Source organism: Macaca mulatta, chromosome X, assembly GCF_049350105.2.
Source record: "Macaca mulatta isolate MMU2019108-1 chromosome X, T2T-MMU8v2.0, whole genome shotgun sequence".
Lineage (NCBI taxonomy): Eukaryota > Metazoa > Chordata > Mammalia > Primates > Cercopithecidae > Macaca > Macaca mulatta.
This window is the reverse complement of record NC_133426.1, coordinates 157,952,235-157,973,159: the sequence shown is the minus strand read 5'-3', so window position 1 is coordinate 157,973,159 and position 20,925 is coordinate 157,952,235. Positions and strand designations below refer to the sequence as shown.

The 20,925-nt window shown below is 48.0% G+C and overlaps 1 protein-coding gene across 1 annotated transcript; it reads right to left on the bottom strand.

The window, feature by feature from the left end:
• Positions 1 to 12,990: 12,990 nt before the first annotated feature.
• FATE1 (fetal and adult testis expressed 1) lies at positions 12,991 to 20,098 on the bottom strand. Its single transcript, NM_001261152.1, is given in 5 exon segments — positions 12,991 to 13,379; positions 14,024 to 14,102; positions 14,511 to 14,617; positions 18,735 to 18,862; positions 19,905 to 20,098. Coding segments are annotated over 5 exon segments (552 nt in total). The 5' UTR covers positions 20,011 to 20,098; the 3' UTR covers positions 12,991 to 13,247.
• Positions 20,099 to 20,925: the final 827 nt, after the last annotated feature.

Here is a 20,925-nt window from a genome sequence, read left to right as displayed (position 1 = left end):
GCTGTCTGCAAGGCCAATGCCCCCCTCCCATATCAGGAAGATAAGTGCTCCGTGCCAGACACTCCTTGCCCTTAAGATGAGAGCTGGAGCGGGCACTGGGTGGAACAATAGGGGCCTCGCTGGGGACCTTATCAAGAGTAGCATCAAGGAGTGGTGGTCAAAGAGAGCTTGTTTCACAAAGTTTCAAGCGAGGAGTAGGAGGGGACAGACAAGAGATAGAGCACATAGCTCAGTCTTTCTAAGAGACTGACCAAGAAAAAGAGGAAAGATAGAGTGGGAACTGGAGGAGGATGTGAGGCTGACAAAGGTTCTCTGTCTTGCTGTTGCTGTTATTATTCTATGTCAAGAAGATAATAAAGCAAGCTTAAAGGTTTTGAGGAGGAATTCAGTAGATAATAAAAATATGTGTGCTTGTGAGCAACTCCAGTTGAAGCTGGAGCCCATGAAAGATGGGTGGAATGGGAAGGTTCAGGTACCAGAGGAAGTGACAGGAGACAGATCCAGGACAATGGGAAGGGGCTGCTGAGAAACAGGCCATGAGACAGTTGAAGGGATTCACTCTTGCAAAACCCCAGTGTTCTAAGTGAAATGGGAAGGATGTGGGGGCTTTCATCTTCAGAGACACCAGGCAGCAGTAGGTGCAGACTTTGGAGGAGGCCAGAACGTTTGCAATAGCTGTTGCAAAGAGAGACAGGGGATACCAAACAAGTGTGAGGACAAGAAAAGGCTTGACAAGGAAGACAACAGACCATGTACCTACCAAAGAGAACAGAGATGGGCAACAGATCTTAGATGAGCAGTGGGATTCTCAAGGAGGGTGGTTTAACAGCCTACAGTAAGGCATGATTATTTGATAAAAAGTCCAAACACAGTCAAGGTGGAGTTGTAGGCTTCTTTTCTCCTTATCCACAAGCTGAGCAGCCAGCCCAAGACGTTAAAGAAAAACCAGCCTGGTCAAGGAGTTTATTGAAAGAGTTTTGAGGAAAATTCCTTCCTCTGGAAGTCAAGTCAGAGAGAGAAGGAACAAGTTCGTCATATAGCCAAGATTAGAAGTTTCAGTTCATGGCCCATTCATTCACTCATCTATCTCATACACATACCCAAGACACCTACTATGTGCCGGATCCTTTGCTGGGTGCTGAGTTTAGAAAGAAGAGTCTGGCAGTCTCGATCTCAGTGGTACTTCCAGAGTAAGAGACAGATAGGAACACGATTTATCGCAAGTCACTTCTCTGTTCATGTTCTATTCTGTTTCTGAGCAGCGTCTAACAGTTTATCCACTCCATCTTTCTTGAAATAATGGATTCTACTCCCCTCGTTCTCCTCCTACCTCACTGGCCACTTCTCAATGTTCTTTGAAGAGGCCTCCTCCTCTTCCCCAACTCTAAATGTTGGAGTGTCCCAAACTCAGTCCTTCAATGGACTTCTTGTCTTTTCTCTCTTCATCACCTCCTTCTCCAGTCTCATGGCTTTAAATACATCTGTATGTTAGTGACTTGCAAACTCTTAAAACCAGTTCAACCTATCCCATGGACAGTAATTTACCCCCCTCACATAACCACTTGGATTTTGAATAGGCATCTCAGGTTCCATATGTCCAAAAGTGAGTTATCTTCCCCTCAAAAGCTTATCCTTCCATAATCATCTGCATCTCAGTAAAGGCAAAGCCATATAACTGGGAGCCATACTCCCAGTTACTCTGGTCACAAACCATAGCATCATCCTTGACTCCTCTTTTTTTCATACCCCATGGACTCTACATATATGCAAATCATATGGGCTCTACCTTAAAAACATACCTCTTATCCAATCACTTTTTATCTCCACCATTACCACGTTAATCAAAGCTACCATCTTTTCTCAGTGCCTGGAACATAGTAGGTGTTCAATAAATAAGTTTTAAATGAGTAGTCTATGCATGGTACCTGCATTTTTCCCAGTCCATTACTCCCTCTCTTTTTACTTTCATTGTACAGCATAGGATTCTGCTGTATCAATTATTTGATTTTAAAGGAACATGCCACCCTTTTCCTCTTAGCCAACATGGGGTAACAGGGATCATATTTTTCCTCCGGAATGAAATAACCAAACATATAAAAAATATACGACACAACAGTTTTCAAGACTATAAACATTAGGCAACAAAGGACAACCATCCCTAAGAGACAGGAGTCAAATGTGAATCCTGTGACTGCCCCAGATTACTCCTTTGTGAGAGTTTCCAGGCCATGGCACAGAGGAGAATGCAGGTGGAACCTGATGGATGACTCCCTGGGTTAAGGACAGAGAAGAGAATGAAAGGATACCAAAGCAGCTAGAGTTTGCAGAACAGAGTACTGCAAAGGAGAGAGCTGCACAGAGAGAGCTCTGGAGACCTGCAAAGAGTCTTTCCCAAGTATCCATCTGAGTGCTTATTTGCATACACCAATGAGGTGGTTATCCACAGCTTAGGAAAGAACCATCCCCCCAAATTAGACATTACAATTTCCAGCTCTCACACATGGCCTGGAATAGTGCCTCATGCCACCAGTCAAACTGGAAACCTAGTGGTTCATGGGCTATTGGGTAGAGTACCTAGAAGGGGCTTGCCTCACTCATGAGGAATAACTGTTCCTTTCACTGAGCATGGTTCTAGTCCCACTGAAAAATCTTAAAAGCAAGACCCAAAAGGATCAAACTCTTTCCATTAACTTAACTTCACACCAGAACAAGGTTCAAGGTTCAAGAATGTTTCTAGAAGTACAAAACCGCACAGCACCCACAAAGTAAAAATCACAATGTGGCATCCACTCAGAAATGATCAGCCATGAAAATGAATTCTCAATAATGAGGAGGCAACAATTTATCAATTGAAATATACCCATAATTGACACAGATGTACAATTAGTACACAAGAATATGAAAACAGCTAATACAACTGTATTCTATATGTTCAAAAAGTTAAGTAGGGCCATGAAATATATAAAAAGACCCAACTCAAATGTCTAAAGATGAAAACTACAATTTTTGAGATGAAAATTACACTATGTGGGATTCACAGAAGATCAGATATTGCAGAAGAAGGAATTAGTGCACGTACAGACAAACTGATTTTAAAATGAATTTACAGTATTTATTTAGACAATAAAACTATCCACAGTGTAGCACAGAAAGAAAAGATAATCAGAAAACAACAATAGCAGCAACAGCAACAATAAAAAGCAAAGCGTCAGTGGAAACTACACCAAGGCATATGAGTATCAAAGTGCCCACATCCACTGATAATAGGGAAATCATAACAGTTGCCCGAGAAAGAAGACGCATTATGCACTGAATCACAAAAGTGTGGATGGCATCTAATATCCACTAACAAAGGTACAGGTGACAACAAGACCTCTCTGCTAAGCTTCAAGCTTTCCTTCCAACTTCCAACTGGACATTACTCTCTGGGTGCCCTTGGAAAGCTGCAGCTCATCTTGCCTCAAGTCACACTATTCATCGCCACCATCAGCCCTTTGACAGACAGACATTTGTGACTGACTGGGCCTTCAGACCCTCAACTGCTGGCTTCCAGGGTGGCTTGGCGTTCTAAATTCTCCCTGAAGAGCATGCCCAGGCTCCTTCTCCCTGTCCACAGCTTTCTGCCAAGTTTCTCAGGTCCTGGGGTGAAACCTGTGTTCAGACTATGCCACCCTTCTTGCCAATACTGCCTGCACTAGAGTGTGTACTGCCTGAGGGCAGGCATCAGTGTCTGTGTTCTTGTCCATTACATTCCTGCACCACACTGAGGCTGGCTCCTGAAAAGCATTGCATATATGTTGGTGGAAAGAAGGAAGAGAGGGAGAGAGAGAGGGAAAAAGACATAAAGGCTAGATCTTGGTGAAGTTCTGAGGAATCTCAGAAGACAGAGCTCAGAAAAGGGAAGTGCTGAGCCTAAAGCAGTGAGCAGGGGAGAACAGATGCAGGGGGTCTTCCTGGGGAGTGGGGTTGGTGAGGGAGTGATTTATGAAACCGGTTTCTCCAAGTAACCAGACATCCCAGCTTCTTATACAGCCCAGCCCATCCTTGACAGAAAAGCAGAAGAAGCTCAATAAGGACTTAAATGATTCAATCAATATAATTAGAATACTTGATCTAGTTAAAAGAGAAAAAATTACATCAACTCAATTGGTATAGAAAAATTATTGAACAAAATTCAGAACCTATTTACTTTTTAAATATCTTATGAAATCAGAAATAGAAAGGACCTTCTTTCTATTCCTAATATATACATAGAAATATATAGTATATAAATATAAATATATATTATATATACATTATAATCTATTTCAATATTAAGAAATTGTTTTCTTTTTTCATGGGATTAGGAATTTTAGGTAGGGCATGGTGGCTCACGCCTCCAATCCCAGCACTTTGGGAGGCTGGGGCAGGTGGATCCCTTGAGGCCAGCAGTTCGAGACCAGCCTGGCCAATGTGGCAAAACCCCATTTCTACTAAAAATACAAAAATTAGCTGGGCGTGGTGGCAGGCGTCTGTAATCCCAGCTACTCGGGAGGCTAAGGCACGAGAATCACTTGAACGTGGGAGGTGGAGGTTGCAGTGAGCTGAGATGGCGCCACTGCACTCCAGCCTAGGAGACAGAGTAAGACTTTCTCTCCAAAAAAAAAAGGAATTTTAAAAAGTAAGTAAATTCTCACCATTTCTAAACAATACTGTGCCGGATTTCTTAGCCAGTGCAATAAGCAAGAAAAATAAATGAAGTGCATAGGTACTGGGAACAAAAAGAAATGTTTTAAATAGACTATGGTTCATAATTCATAGTATATTTCAAAACTGCTAAAAGAGAAGATTTGAAATAGTCCCAACACAAGAAATGATAAATGTGTGAGATTATGAGTATCCCCAGATTTGATTATTACACCTTGTATGCATGCACCAAAATATCACGTGTACCACCTATTTATAATCTCTATGTATCAACAAAAAAATTTAATGTAAACAACGAAACTATGATGATGAAACTGTAGGAAACATTTTATATGATATTGAGTTAGAAAGACAATACCATGAAAGAAAACATTGAACATAAATTCACATTAAACCCAACATTTAAAAGAATACAATAAACTGAAAAAACAATTGACAGAGAAAGAAAAAGATTTTTTTATAAACAGAGATATTACAAATCAATATATTGAAAAAATAGAAACAGTAAAATCACAAAAACACAGATGCAAAGATACTAGTCACAGTAACGTATATCTTAATGAATTAATCAATTAACCGAATGAACCAAGACCATAGGGTGGAATACAATGCAGCCCTTAAAATGGTATTGCTATTGTAAAAGACTATTTCTTGTCAGGGGGAAAGCAGGTTTCAAAATGGAAAGTTCTGTTATGTTAATAATGTAGTCCATACATACATGTGTGATATACATTCACACACAGATACATAAACTCACAAGATCAAGACTTTATTTCTCAATTCTGAGGGTGTGGGGAAATTGTTTTCCTTTGTATATTTTTTATAGTGTCCAATATTCTGTATTGTAATATGTGATGTCTGCAGTCGGGAAGGGAGGTTATAGGGCTATATAATAAAATAAAATATTATTTTAAAACAACAACAGTAACAAAAATCCAGCCCATTTTGGTTTCAGGTTCAAGTTAATACCAGGTCAAGCCAAAGTTTTTCCACTGGTACTGGGAAGGGATCTTTTTCATGGTTGACAGCCTAGAGATACTACACGTCTTAGCTAGAAACTAGTCCCCCAGATAGTCAATATCTGTTATGTTTTAATATCAGATATTTTCCATTGCAGTGGCAAAAGTCTTGGGTGGCAGGCAGAGAACGGTACAGGGGATAGTCATAGACATCATGGGGGGCAGGGCAGTAGGGCAGGCAGGCAGAGAAGCAGGGAGGTATGTGGGTGAGCAGCAATAGCGAAGTCCCAGAGGAAGCAGTGGGTATCCCTGACAGGAAGCTGGAATCTGGTGATTCAGGGGCAGGTTCTCATTCATGGAGCAGCTACCTTGTGCTAAGTACTTGACATAAGTTAATTCATTTAATCCTCATGACAACCTGAAAAAGTTGACACTATTCTTATCCCCATTGCACAGATTCATACCTAAGCAATTTGGCTCCAAAAGCACACTCAGTCACAGGGCCAGTTTAGAAGGCAAAGGAGCCAGGAAGTGCACAAGTACTAAAAAGAGAGGTATGGTCAGAACTGCACTGGAAGCAGCAGGCTCCTGGACTGACTTTCGAGTGTGGAGCTGAAGCTGCCGTGACCCCCTGTGCCCAGGCTCAGGAGGGACAGTGGGAGGGGGCCCCGCTGTGATAAGGTGAGCTGCAGGAGCTGGAGGTGGAGATCATGCCCGGCACTCACTAGGCAGGTAGTAGGCCTTTGAGTCTGAGCCGCCTCAGCCTCCCTGAGTTCGGGCTCCAGCACAGCAGCTTCGTGAACTAGGTCCTTGAGAACTACTTGTTGAATGAATAAAATCTTCAGAAGGATACACAAGAGGCAGGGCTTTGCCCAAGAGGCTTGGCAGGCCAGCGTGGTTGATCACTACCTTGACAGGGGGCTACAATCTCTAGTGTGGACACCACTATGCCCAACTTACCATGGTTGGGCTGCTTTGCCAAGGGAGGCTTCGTCTCTTTACAGACAAAGATGGGACTGGGGCAATATACCTGGCATCAGCCACACACAGTCCACACCTCAGGGGAGGCTCCTCCTAGAAGGCCACCCAAGACAGGCTGAATCCTAGTGATTGTAGCTCATCTCCCTAAATGCTCCTGTCCTCACTGAGAAGCCCCTCCTGAGCTCCACATCTTCAGGTGCCCATGGGCCATCTCCATCTCCTGGAGGAAGACACTGGGCCCCTGGAACCAATATGTTCAAACTGACATGAACTTCTGTCCCTCCACCCCAGTTCCTCTGTACCCAGTGCCTTATCTGGAGAAAGGCACATCTTGCCCCACATGTGCTTAATTCAGAAACCTAGGAGTCATCCTTGATACCTCACACACGCTCCCCAAATCGTATTTGTTATTCTGCTGGAATCTCTCTCCAGCACCTTCTTCTCCATCCATTCTGACCGCTGCTGCCCTGGGCCTGGCCCAGACTCTGTCACAGTCTCACTGTTTCTCTATCTTCAGATCCCAGCTCTTCCTTTCCTTTACCTTCCACACCACCAGGGTGAGTTCCATAGGACTACACCTGGTCCTGTTTGTTGTTCTTCTGAAAACCCATGGAAAGAAGACTGCACTCTAGAAATAAACTTTATGTGACAAGGACTCATCTAATTTTTTTAGTCATTAATCTGCAGAGCTGAGCCCAATGGTAAGCACGTAATAAGTGCTTGATACATATTTGGCAAGTGAATGAATGAATGAATGAATGAATGAATGAATGAATTCCCAGAACTTGCTCTGTACTCTCCCAAATCTACCTTGTTTCATGTTCACTTTTCCCCGACTTTATTTGTATCATAGATTTATCATATCCTGACAATGAACTACAGAATTTTGTTCCCTGCTGCATGCCAGGATTAGGGATCATGTCCGGTATTTGTTGGATGAATGAAAGGATCATCTAAATAATACATTCCAAACTCTGCACTCAGGCTTTCAAACTCCTTCAGGATGTCACTAGACCCATCTCTGCAGCCTCATCTCCTATGGGGCCATTTTGTGTTGAAGCTTAGTGGGGGTGTGGCCAGGGCTGGTCTTGGCAGTTTTGTGGCCACCATGGCACCTGCAGACCAACCAGATACATATTCTGTCTGCCACATGCATGTGTCCAGTCTAAGCACTAGTGTCCCTCCCTCTGGAGAAGGTGGTCACTGATGAGTGGTACTAAGGAGCAATTGGAGGGGGCCCAGCTATGAAGAAAGAGGGGCCCAGGGACCCAGCTACTGGCAGGATGTCTAGAGATGAGGCTGCTCCAATACTAGCTGCCTCCTGTGGCCACAGTCTCACATAGACCGAGCCTACACTTGCCACTCTGGGCTCAAGCTGAGATGGATGCAAGCTCAGCTGGAGGGCCCAAATGGGGTGCCAGGCCTGAAGCAGCCCTGGAAGCCTATCTCTGCCCCAGGCCTGTTGCCTGGCTCCAGAATCTTCCCTCAGCCAGAAGCTCCAAGGGCTTCACCCCGCATGCATTTCCCCAAATAGCAGAGTGGATGGCTCCCAAGCCTGAGAGGCCTGAAGTGCGTGCTCCCCTCTAAGGATTTCCAGAAGAAGTCAGGGTGCAGTTCAAACAGTCAAAAGCAAAGGCTGAAATCCCAGCATGGTTCCTGAGAGAAGGCCACATAACCCATGCCCCTACCTCCACTGCTACTCATATGCAGAGAGCCACAGGCTCCAAGTGAACACTGCCCGTGTTCTGAGGCTGGGGGGCCCAGAAATGCTCAGAGTCAGGCAGGCAGTGAAGGCCCATGGGTTCCCAACTTCCTCCCACTGAAGTTTGCCTGTCTGGCAGGCCCTAAGTCCCTCTGCTCCAAATCTTCTCCAGCAACCTTCCCTGCCACTCTCCTAGGAAAGGACAAAGTCCCAGCTGCTTCAGGACAAACTTTGTGTGGCACTCAGTGCTTCCACCCTCCTAGAGCCCCAAATAATTTATTTGACTGCTTTAACAAGGGACAAAGTTTCCCAACACAGCCACTTTCCTCAGCTCCCTCGGCAGACCATGCACATGAAGACCCATGTCAAGCCAGGTTCTAGGGCCTACACACTTTTCACGGACTCCAGCTCTGTACCCCCATGGAGGCAACTGGCCTGTGGTCACAGAAAGGTATCAGCCCAAGGTCAGCCCCTTTCCTCACCAATCAGATGGCTTCAGAGGCAGGGGATCTCCTGACCAGTCAGCATCTGTTGGTCCTTCTGCACAACCTCCAGTCAGAGACAAACCACTGGGGGCTCATCGGCATCTGGAGCTAAGAGAGATCTCCTGCCATTCCTGCCCCTCAGGCCAGCAGGGCCCTTGAGCCCCTGACAAATTAGCTGCAGCCTCCAGGTCAGAAAGCTGCCCCACCCTGCCTGAGGCCAACAGGGGAAGGTGGCAGAGGCCGAGAAGAGCTCATGCCCATAGCTAAGGCAAACTCAAGATGCTGCCCCAGGGTGTCACCTGCCCACTGGAGAAGCTGGCCTGTGTGTGGGCCCTGTACACCCCAGGCTGTTGGCAGGCGAGGGCTGGATGCTGGGCTGCCTGACTGTGGAAGCTGCTTGCCTGCCCAGATCCAGGAACCAGCCCCTCCCAAGCTCCCTGAGGAGCCCTCCCTTGTACGGAGCATGCTCAGAGCTTTGTGTCTGGGGATTCAACCCCACCAGCTCACAGCTCTGGTGTACTTGCCTCCAGGTCTTGGCACAATCTCAGCCAGTCCACCTGACCTGAGGTCAAGCCAGGGAGAAATCTGAGAGAAGAGGTACCTGGGGTAGGCCTGGCCTGAGAGGGAAAATCCATACCTCCTCTGCCAGGTCCCCTGGACTTGGCCTCCAAGAAGGGTTGGGGTTAGGGAAGGGAAACAGGGTAAGACCCTTGGGGCAGTGAGCTTTGGGCTCCTTTCCAAGAAACCAGGATTTCAGGCTGCTCCTGGCTACAGCAGAGTCCCCTCCATGCACCCTCATGTACCCCTCCTCACACGCCCACCTTCCTCTTCCCACCTTCCACCAGCTGCCAGGAAGCCAGCCTGTGACAAAAGAACTGGAATATTGAGTTTCAGCTTTTGCCCAGGACTGGCGGAGGACCAGGAGCCCACTTGGCAGGGCAGGAAACTACATAAATGGAGGATTAAAGCTTTGCCCACCTGTGCAGCCAGCTGGGAAGACAAGCCACTCCCTCAGGGGGCTGTTAGGAGTGGCTTAAATGACATCCTGCGTGCAAAGCCTGGGGTACATACAGGTGTGCATAATCTTCATGGAACAGCATAGAGAGTTTGCAAGGATACGCACCAACCAAACCATGGGAAATACTTTGGTGGAGGGACTTGGCACTTGGGGTGCAAGGGACTGTGTTAGCTAGGCCTGGAATGTTTGCCTTTTTGGGGAGAATGTGTTCATGAACAACTTGTGTAATTAAACATTTTTAAGATACAACGTGTATGGCACAGAGTAGATGTGCCGTAGGAAGCAATGAATAGAACTGACTTCCTTTGGTAGGGAAAGGTTTTCAACAGAAGGCACGCCCTAAAGGCCAGGAGGGGAAGACCAGGGCTAGAATCAATCTCTGGGGACCCTAATCAGAGGCCATCCTGCCAGTCCTTTACTTGTTCCAGGAGTGCAGAAGACAATGCAGGCTACCTTGTGCCCTCAAGAAGCTACTGATCCAGTGGAGGACTGATGTGTACCCCTCTAATACTAAGCCTGGTCAGCCCCTGGGAAGCTTCACAGACTAGAGATAAACAGCATGCCAGGAGAATCCCCTCCCCTACCCCCAAGTAAGAATGAGTTCCTTCCCTCATTCATTCACCCACAGCATCCTGCTTCACCATGGGGAAGTTCATGGCTTGCTGAAGGAAGGGGTGGGCTCAGGGTGGAGGGGTTGGGCAAGGCAAGGACAGGTTGGCAGAGAAATGCAATCAGATGAGCAAATGCTCCAGGTGGGTCAGAGCCAGAGGGCCAGGCAGGAGGTGCCAACTTGCCTCCTGGCGCTCTGCCCCCTGAGCCTCTGTGGGTCTCCCAGGGGCTCAGGAATCACAGATGTGCCAGCCCCCACAATATGGTCCCCATGCCCCTTAAGGAACATTGCAGAGGGGCCCAGCCTGGGCAGCTCTGACTCCAGTTCCTCGTAGGAGCTTCCTGAGGTCTTCTAGGTGGGGCAGGGAGTTCTAGAGATAGAGCAAGAATGCCCATCTAGGAACTGGCCCCCAGCCCTGCTGGGAACCAGCCAAGTGGTCACACAGAAAGGCAGGGTGGAGGCCCAGTCAAGGGCTCCTTATGAGCTCATCTGGCTCAGGAGACGTTCCTCCAGGGCACTGCCATGCTGTTTGTTTGCAACTCAGCTAAATTGCTCCCAAGGGTGAACCTTTGTTTCACAACATATTTTCAGCCAGACTTTTTCTGCAACTATGTCCATGTCTGTGCAGGCTGACAAACACTTAGGTCCCAAAGGGCAGACCCAGCCCTTCCCGGTTGCAGCCTCCTCTTCCTCTGAGCTTCCTGTGAGGCCTGACTGGGGCAGGAGAAAGGGGCAGCCCAGGGTAGACAGTGTGAAGGCTGGACTCATGGCAGTGGGAGCCCTGGGCTGATAGCAAGAAGCTGCACGTGCTGCCCCTGCTCCATCTCCCTGGTTCCCTTAATATTCCTCTATATCTTGGGTCCTGGTCTGTCCTGAGGCTGCAGGAAGAGGAGGGGCAGCCTGCAAGGAGGTCCCCCCATCTTCCATCTAACCCATGGGTGACTCCTGGGGCCCCAGGGCCCATTTGCAGAGGACAGGGAACACCCCTGGTACTCCCTGGCCCTCTTGGCTCTCCTGGCCAGAAGTACTCATATCTGGGTGCTGCTGTTTCCCCATTCTGCAGAGGGGCTTCCTGTAGCACTTGATTACCTCTGTGCTCTGGGACCAGAGAGAGAATCTCCCAACTGTTTCTTTCCTAGGTGTCCTTTTCTCTGCTTTGAGCAGGGCCCAGGCTCCAGGGGCCACGTACCTGGTGTCCCACAGAGCTGACAGGAGGCCCTGCATCCTCATCTTAGAAGTATTGCAAGCCCTAGAGTGTCAGGTGTGGAAGAACCCCCTCATTGTATAGGAGCCCATGAGGACCAGAGAGAAAGATGGGGAGCAGGGGCAGAGCAGGCTGTGGGACTCAATCTTCTCTCTCTCCCTCTACTCTAACTTCCCTCCCTCTGCTGCTCTGTGTCTCTGACTTTATCTCTCTCTCTGTCTCTCCCTTCCTCCATCCTTTCTTCTCTCCTCGCCCCTCCTCCTCTCCCTGTCTCTTCACTGTCTCTCTGTCTCACATACACAGGCACACACATTCATTTCATACCTAGTGACTAACACATTCCCCAATCTTCATAGATGGAGAATCCTTGACAGATTTGGGGGATTAGGGAAGGTGCACTTAGCAACTAAAACCAATCGAAAGTTCTGGGTCAGAGACATGTGTGTTGATCCCTTGGTCCCAGGGAAAGGGGTTGCAGCTCTTCCGTAGGCCTCCTGCAGCCAGGCACATCTGCACTGTGGTCAGGCCCCCATATGGCAGGCAACATTCTCCACCTCTCAGGCTCAGCCTCACTGGACGACCCGGCTATTCACCCTGTCTGAGGTGTGCTTCATGGGCTGTGGACCCAGAGTGTGTGGTGGGTAGGGTGCGGGGTATGTGTAGCTCCTGTTCAGCCTGCAGAGCTGAGGCAGGACCTCATCTCTAGTGAGTCTGTCTGCAGGAGGCAGGCCAAACCCTAGCGTAGGACTCAGGAAAACTCAAACCACAGAACTCACACCCAGGCCCTGTCTCGCTGGATGACCCAGGTACATGTTTCCTCCCTCTGGAATTCAATTTCCTCTTGTGCAAATGAGAATGTTTCTGGTCCCTTTCAGGAGATTTCCTCTGATTGCATCCCTGCAACACAGTCCAGACATGCTCCCAGAACCACACACCCACAAGCACCCATTTGCATCAGCCCAACAGGAAGAACTTTGCAAAGCTGGGGCTGGGGACAGTGAGGCGGGGAAGGTGAAAGGGAGGAGGAAACCAGGGCACCTGGGGCAATGGCAGAGGCTCAGTCCCAGCCACAAGGTCTTTGTGAAGAGGCGCTGTTGTTCCTCAGTGCACCCCAACCCCACTGTTGCCCCAAATGAGTGCTGGACACAGGAACCTCAGCCACAGAGTTTTGCTGCTATGGCGGAACTTTTATTGAGCATGATGTTTGCGCAGAGCGTTGTGCACGAGGTGGAAGCAAACGAGGGAGGAAAACAAAGCCACACCCCTGCCCACAGAGGATGGAACAGAAGGGCCGCTGAGGTCAGGAAGGCAAGGTTGCCACTAGGTGTTACTGTGGCGTCCAGATGCCGCCATGCTCTTCACCCTTCAAAGGATGGCATCTCAGCCCATGCAGTCCTCCTCCACCTTCGCAGCAGCCAGGACCTCCCAATGCAGTGACCTGACCTCCCCAGGTAGGAGGCCTAACCAGAGCTGAAAATGACCCTGACGCTGCCTGAGGGCTGCTGGGAGATAAAAGGGGGATGGGCAATGGCGGCCCAGGGAAAGAGGAAAGAAAGAAGGGGAAGCAGGGAGGGCTCCAATACGGAGGCCGCGCGGGGGCGATCACTGGTTCATCCACAGCCACAGGTTGGCTATGCTGGCTGACACCAGCACGGCGATGATCAGGGTCTCCCTCTGGCGCCAGGTGGCGCCCTGCTCCTCCAGGGCGCGCAGACGCCGGTTGACTGCATATAGCTGCAGAGGAGCCAAAGGGAGGACTACTGAGCCAGGCTCTTCTCCAGAAGCCCACAGCTCAGCCATCGGAAAAGCATAAAGTTAAAGCAAGAAGGGGCTTGATTGCCCTTTGGCGGTGGAGCGGGGAGTGCCCCTAGTGAGAAGCAGGGGGCTGGGCCAGGTCCGCTGGACCAAAGACTTGGCTGCTGCGTCTGCAGTCGCTACTTCTGCCTTCTCCCTTGATGCTCACTTCCATTCTCTGGAAGAGGCCAGCCCATTCCAGCTGCTCCGGGGGGCCAAGGGAGGAAGGGTCTCCTCCTGAGAAGGTCTGGGTTTGATTTGAACAAAGGCGACCCCTCTCTCAGACTGTTGGGTATCACTCTCTCTCTGGACATAGAACACTTATCCTTGTATGTTCCCTCTTCCTTTACCTTTTATCGGCCCCTATTCCCTGCCAGCATCTCAGGGACAGCAGTAGGTTTGAGATTGGACATCTACCTGGGTCAGAGCCATGGGGATGAGGAGGAAAAGGAAGGGAATCTGCCCTACCTCCAGCGCTAAAGGGAAAGATGACTGTAAGGGGCTACAAGACCCCAGATGTTGAGCCCTGACTACTCCAAGGCATTGTGATTCTGCTTGCACCCACCAATTGGGTCCCTCCTCACCTGTCTTCTCATGACTTCCATCTCCAGTACATTGAGCTCTTCCAGGCTAGTCTGTGCCACTGCATCTGTACCTGGGTTGCTGGGAGAGAAAAAAGACAGAGGGTCAAAGCTGCTGGTGGCCCCGGCAGGACCTGGCAGTGAGCACAAGAAGGCAATGAGGTCAAGCAGGTAAGGTCAGGAACTTCTTGGACAGTGACTATGAGCCTCCAGTCCTCTCCCATGGTAAAGAGGGCCTAGGGCCTTGAGGACTGGGAGTCAGCCTGAGCTAGCCTGAGCCAGCCTGGCCCAGCCTGGCCCAGCCCAACTCGGCTAGCCCACAGAGCACTGGGATGCCCCAAATGGGCAGGGAGCCAGGGTGCTCATGGTCTCTGACAGGGAGGCATTCCAGGCCCTCATGACTCCGTCCTGGCCAAGCTGCTCACCAGCCCCTCCGCCCCACTCTGGGCCCTGTCTGAGCAGCCAGGGCCCACAGACCCTCAGCTCTTACCGATCATAATGGAAACGCATGCCTTGGAAATTGCCAGGGTACTCCTGGAGATGGGCATCCCCATGGCCTGATTCTCTCAGCATTCTGGGCATTGGCAGCTGGGACCCCTGAAGAAAGGAATGATCAGTAAAGTAGCCTGCCCAGCCCCACGTGAGTGGCTTCCCCAGTTTGCCCAGAACCAATGGTGCACCCCATGGGGAGTCACATGGTGCCTGGTCTCTGGAATCAAGGGCTGGCAGCTTCAGGCCTCTAGGAAAGCTTGGGAACTCCACACAGGCTGCTGGCCACCACCCCACCCGCACCATGCTCCTCGGTAGCTCTTGGTCATCCAGGCAGGCTGTGGCAAAAGAAGAGCAGTGACAGGGGTCTCTGTCCTCTGCAAGAACTTTCACATGCAGGTATTAGCTGAGAGGCTGAGCAACCTACTGAAGGAGAACGTAAAACCTTGATTGGCAGCCCAGGCCATTGAGGCCTGGCGAGGTGCCTTTACTTCCCAAAGATGCATGGTAAATGTCAGGGCTAAGGCTAGAACCCTGGCTACTGGGAAACCACCAACTCCTCTGGGTAAGCCCAGCCAGCCATCCCTGTGGCTTTCATTTTCATCCATCTGCCAACGACTCCCTAGTGTGTATATCTCTGCCCCAGAGCCCTTGAGCCAGGGCTATCTGATGCCTTTGAAGAGTCAGTGGGGGATAGAGGAACAGAGTGTGTTTTGGCTTTTGGTGCCAGACCTGCCTGGGCTCAAATCATAGTTACAGGTTTCCAGTTCAAGATGAAATATTTCACAAGCTGCTTATTTAACACACACCACATGCCAGGGACCATGCCATCCTCTAAGCCCTTACCAATACTAAGTGATTGATTCCTCATCACAACCCTGTGAAATGGTATCATTAACATCCCATTTTGAAAGTAGGGGAAACTGAAACACAGAGAGGTTAATTAACTTGTCCAAGTCACACAGCTAGTAAGTAGCAGAGCAGTAATTTGAACCCAGGACATTTCAGTCCAGAGGTTATATTCTTAACCATTACACTATGATGTCTCTCATATTTAACACTTGTTCCTGTTCAGGCTCTGCTAAGTGCCACTGAAGATAATAAAACAGTTTAAACCCATAGAAGGAAGACAACCCGAGAGGCATCAGCTAATGAAAGGATTCAATAGAATTCTGGAATCCAGGAAGTGTCCATGGGGGAACTAGGCCTCAGTGTGGATGGGAAGCAGATGGGACTCAGCTGACAAGGGAGGCCCCCGCCAGCAGCATCCAGAGAGGACTTAGACCTGCAAGGACAATGGCAGCATATCACAAGAAAGGAGAGGAGGGAGGAAAACAGGGCCTTTAACTAATGATCTGTGTATGAAGCAGTCATCCGCACTTCTCACTCTTGGCTGGCAGCCAGGCACTTACCCCCGAGCCAAAACCTGAATCAAATGAATAAGAAAGCTAGGGTGAAAGTGACACAAAATAAAATCCTCTTCATTCTGGCAGGGTTCAGGGTGCCCCACGTGACAGCCAGTTCCTTACCCGCTTACCCTGCTGAAGTAGAGCCTGCCATTTGAAAGGCCTGACCGAGGTGTGCAGAGTCCTGGGTTAGCTCTTCTATTTGCCTCATTCTTACAAAAAAATAGACAACCGAGGCTCACTTGTCACCTGAGAAAGATCTGCAGCCCTCTTCTGTTCTGAAGTAACAACATCAAACTGAAGGTGGATCAATTTCTGTGTAAAGGATTTTCATAGGAACTTTGCCACTGCACTCTGTTTGTTGCAATAATGCAAAACTAATCTCTCTCAAGAGGAGCACACAGATAGTGGTGCAACATTTTTATGAACAGTAGTTCATGGTCACAATATTTTATTTTCTTAAGATACTTCAAAAATTGCATTAAAAAGATAATGGGAATTAGAGGGACCCCATGACTAGAATTTGATCAACGGTGTCTCTTAGAAAAATTTTCAGACCATTGCTTGACTTTCCTATAAATTGGAATCAGAAGGACAAAAAAAAATTTGAGAGATTTGAAGGCAAAAAATAAGGATGAATGGCTGATGGCTGGATTTTGTTTGTTTCAGATAACATAGTTTGTTGTTAACACACCAAGTCCCAACTTCTCTCTGTTAATCATTTCAAAAAATGTCATTTTTATTTCCATGTAGTTTTAAAGTAGTTTTTCCAAGTCAGCAGGATAGCATTATTAACTTTTCTCACCTTTGCATATTATGGTTCTCCTAGAGACAGTTCCATTAACTGTTTTATTCAAAAATAAAGGAATGAATGAATGAATGAATGGAACTAATAAATTAGATTTCCTCTTTCTAAATTTAATTTATAAATTCAATTTAATGTCTATATTTTCAAACAGTCTACCTCTAGCCCTCATAGTCAACTTTAATTAAACCAGAGAAACGCATGCCTTGGAAATTGCCAGGGTACTCCTGGAGATGGGCATCCCCATGGCCTGATTCTCTCAGCATTCTGGGCATTGGCAGCTGGGACCCCTGAAGAAAGGAATGATCAGTAAAGTAGCCTGCCCAGCCTGTCCTCTAGTCTCAGGGACGTTGGTGGCTTGCAGGAGCCTGACTTCCTGGAGCAACTTGATTTGGCTTCTGTCTTTGGACACAAAAAGCCAACTCAATATTTGACTTATTTTTATTCCCAGGAAATCTCTAACTTGCAAGCTTTTTTTCTCATTCTTCACTGGGGCTACCCAATAAATCATTTCAGCAATCAAGTCTCCCTCCCTCTCCAACCTTATTGCCCCCCAATAACTTTCAAACTTTACTGTGGTAACAGTAAAACCACCATTTTCTAACGCTTTCCCTCATCCACCTGAATGTGGTGAACAACATTGGCTACGCAATTATGGGATTCATGATTCCCTAAAACGGTCAGGTCTACCTCCTCTGCAAAATGGCTCAGTATCCTTTGCAACAATGTGGCCAGCATTTTTCTAGAAGATTCAACACCCACAATGAATGTAGCTTAAAGAATTGGCTACAGAACTGTGGGACTCACATGATTTCCTGGAGCAGTCAGACCTCCCTCCCTCTCCAATCTTGTTGCCTTTTCCCAGCAGCCTTTGCAACAGCATAACAACAATTTTTGTAAAACTTTCCCTTACTCACAGTGAATTTAGCTAGCTAAAATGATTGGCTACAGAACTGTGGGACTCACTTAATTCTCTAGAATAGTCAGGCTTCCCTCCCCATCCAAAATGACTGTGTTTTCCCAATATCATTTGCAACAGTATAGCCACTATTTATTCTAAAACATTCCTTCACCCATATCGAATGTAGCTTAAAAGGACTGGCTACAAAATGGTCAGATTCACTTTCCTGGATTTCTTTTTTCTTTCTTTCTCTTTCTTTCTTTCTTTCTTTCTTTCTTTCTTTCTTTCTCTTTCTTTCTTTCTTTCTTTCTTTCTTTCTTTCTTTCTTTCTTTCTTTCTTTCTTTCCTTTCTTTTCCTTTTCCTTCCTTCTTCTCTCTCTCTCTCTCTCTCTCTCTCCCCCTCTCTCTCTCTGTCTCTCTCTCTCTCTCTCTCTCTCTCTCTCTCTCTCTCTTCCTTTCTTTCTCTTGCTCTGTTGCCCAGACTGGAGTACAGTTGCATGATCTCAGCTCACTGCAACCTCTGCTTGCTAGGTTCAAGCGATTCTCATGCCTCAGCCTCCTGAGTAGCTGTGATTACAGGCATGTGCCACCATGCCCAGCTAATTTTTGTATTTTTAGTAGAGACAAGGTTTCACCATGCTGGCCAGACTGTTCTCCAACTCCTGGCCTCAAGTGATCCGTCCACCTCTTCCTGCCAGAGTGCTCAGATTACAGGCATGAGCCACCATGCCAGACGACTTGACTGGATTTCTTAACAGCCAGAAAGCGTAGGAGCCTCACCTGAGTTATTGTGTGTATACACACACACGCACCACACACACAATTTTAAATACAGGAAGCGTTATTTCACACAATGGATTTACAGAGTGAAATATTTATGTACTCCCCATGCAATATTTGTTTCAGGCGTTCTGAACTCCCAAGGTTGCATCCCAAGCATAGGAAAGGATGACCCTGACCTTTCTGTCCTCATTTGCCAGCTTGGAATACAGGAGCTTCCTCCTCCTCACAAGTCAATGTCTAGCCCTGCCTGACCTGGTCAGGCTACAGCCCCTACAACCAGTACTCCCAACCCCAACCTGGCCAACATGTGCTGAGGACCCCATGCAGTACCATTTTCTTGGATCGGGTGGCAGTCATATTCCAAACTCGTTTCGCTGAAGCAGAGCCAGCAGCTTTTTGTTCCAACTTCTGCCTCTTCTGGGAGGCACCCAGGGACCGAGATCCATGCTCCATCATTTCTAGAGAGAAGAACAGAGACCCCAGGAGCACCCATAGAAGTTGTACCAGGGCTTCTTGGGCACAAAACACACCAAAAAGAAGACAGAGTCCCCAGCTTTCTTGGGAATCACTCAGCACCCATTAACCACTGTCCACCAGCTGATCCCAGGTCTCAGTTTGTTCATCTGTTCAAAAGTTAAACAAGAATCCTGAGGGCTCAGCTCGAGACTAGGTTACTCTCCAGTAATCTAGAGAGCAATGACCAAGAACAAGATTCCAGCTATCAAGGAACTGACCATCTGTTTTGTGTATAAGAGTGAATGACAGGTGTAAAACAGAAGGTCTATCCTTGCAAATGCAGACAGAGAGATGCAGGCTCCATAAATGATCAAAACAGGGTAACATAGTGGAAGGAAAGGGCTCCTTCTAGAAAAGTAGGAGACAACAATTGAGGCAGGGACCTGAAAAAAATAAAGGACCCAGCCCTGGGAAATTGAGGGAAAGAGCATTCCAGACAGAGGAAACAGCAAATGCAAGGTCTTTGGGGAAGAAGCAGGCTTGGAGCATTGTAAGAACAAACATAAATGCAATGTGATCTGGATCCCTTTGTGTGCTATAGAAATGGTATTTTCTGTCTATATCATAGTATGAAATGTTTTGAGGAGGCTGATACAATCTTATAGATCATGGAGTCTGGATTTTCCTCCAAATGGCAGGAAAATGAATTCGAGGGTTGGGAGAGAGAATTGATCTCTGGTCTCATAATTTGAGCCCTCTGAGTATTTTGCAACAGACACTGTGGTGGCTTGGACAAGGGGAAGACAGAGGGACCACACATGTTGTTCCCATCCTCCTCCCTCCCAGGGCAAAATGCTCACATCATCTATCCCTTTTCTCCTAGATCCCTTACCATCAACCCACAAATCCTCAAAGCCCGCCCAACACACAGATGTGCAAACACTTCCATGCACACATGCACCTTTCCCAACACACACATGCACAGGTACAGACATGTATCTACACAGTTGGCTGTAGCCTAGGGGTATTTTAGGGGATCCTCACCCGCTATCACCAGGTGCTCTTGGTTTTGCCCTTGGCGTCCATGATTCAGTTCTTCTGTCAGGGACATTTCCATCTCTGCCTTGGTGTTGGGAGGGCCTCCTGCCATCACAACCAGCTGTTCACTTGTAAGCTATGGCTAAGGATGTACAGGGTGCCAGGAACAGAGGAGTCACACTCAGAAAATCACCTCTTCCTGGAACAGGAGCTCAAGGAAGATATAGTCAGACCTGGGGGTGGAGCAAGACTCCCTCTCTAGGCTGAGGCCTTGGACTCAGCACTTTCTGTTTCTATTGTATCTTGTTGGCTAGGTCCGTGGCCTTCTCCTTGCTACTCTGTAAGCAACTTAGGAGAAGAGATACAATTCCATGCCTTTGACTGTGAGAACTGCTCTGGCTCATAAATCTCCATATTTAGCCCATGGGGGGAAGGGTGGGGTCTACCCTCCATCATTTCTATGAAGAAACAGGGATTGGCACAGGGTCCAAGAGCCAGGCAGTGGCTACAGCAGAGTTAGGTCCTAGCAATCCAGGCCATACCACACCTTCAGAAGGGATTCTCTGGAGAGCATATCCTACCTCCCCCATCCAGAGTCCCCAGACATGGGAGGTAGCCTTTTTCTGAAGTAGGTCAGACTAGGCAGGAGCCATGAGAACAAAGGGAGAGAAGGGTAAGAGAGGTGGGACCTGACTGCAGCCACTAGAACTCCCAGGGGCCTCAGGCCTTGCACCTTCTAAGTCCCAATTCTCCCTCAGTTTCCCTACTGATTAGACCACTGTGATGGTCAGGTTTATGTGTCACCTGGCCAGGTTCTAGTCCCCAGTGACTCCTTCAAACACTAGTCTAGGTGTTGCTGTGGAGGCATTTTGTAGCTGTGGTTGGCATCTACAACCAGTGGACTTGAAGTAAAGTAGAGACACATCCTCGATGATGTGGGTTGGTCTCACACAATCAACTGAGAGGCCTGAAGAGCAAAGACTGAGGTTTCCCAAAGTAGAGGTAATTCTACCCCAGGACTGCAGTG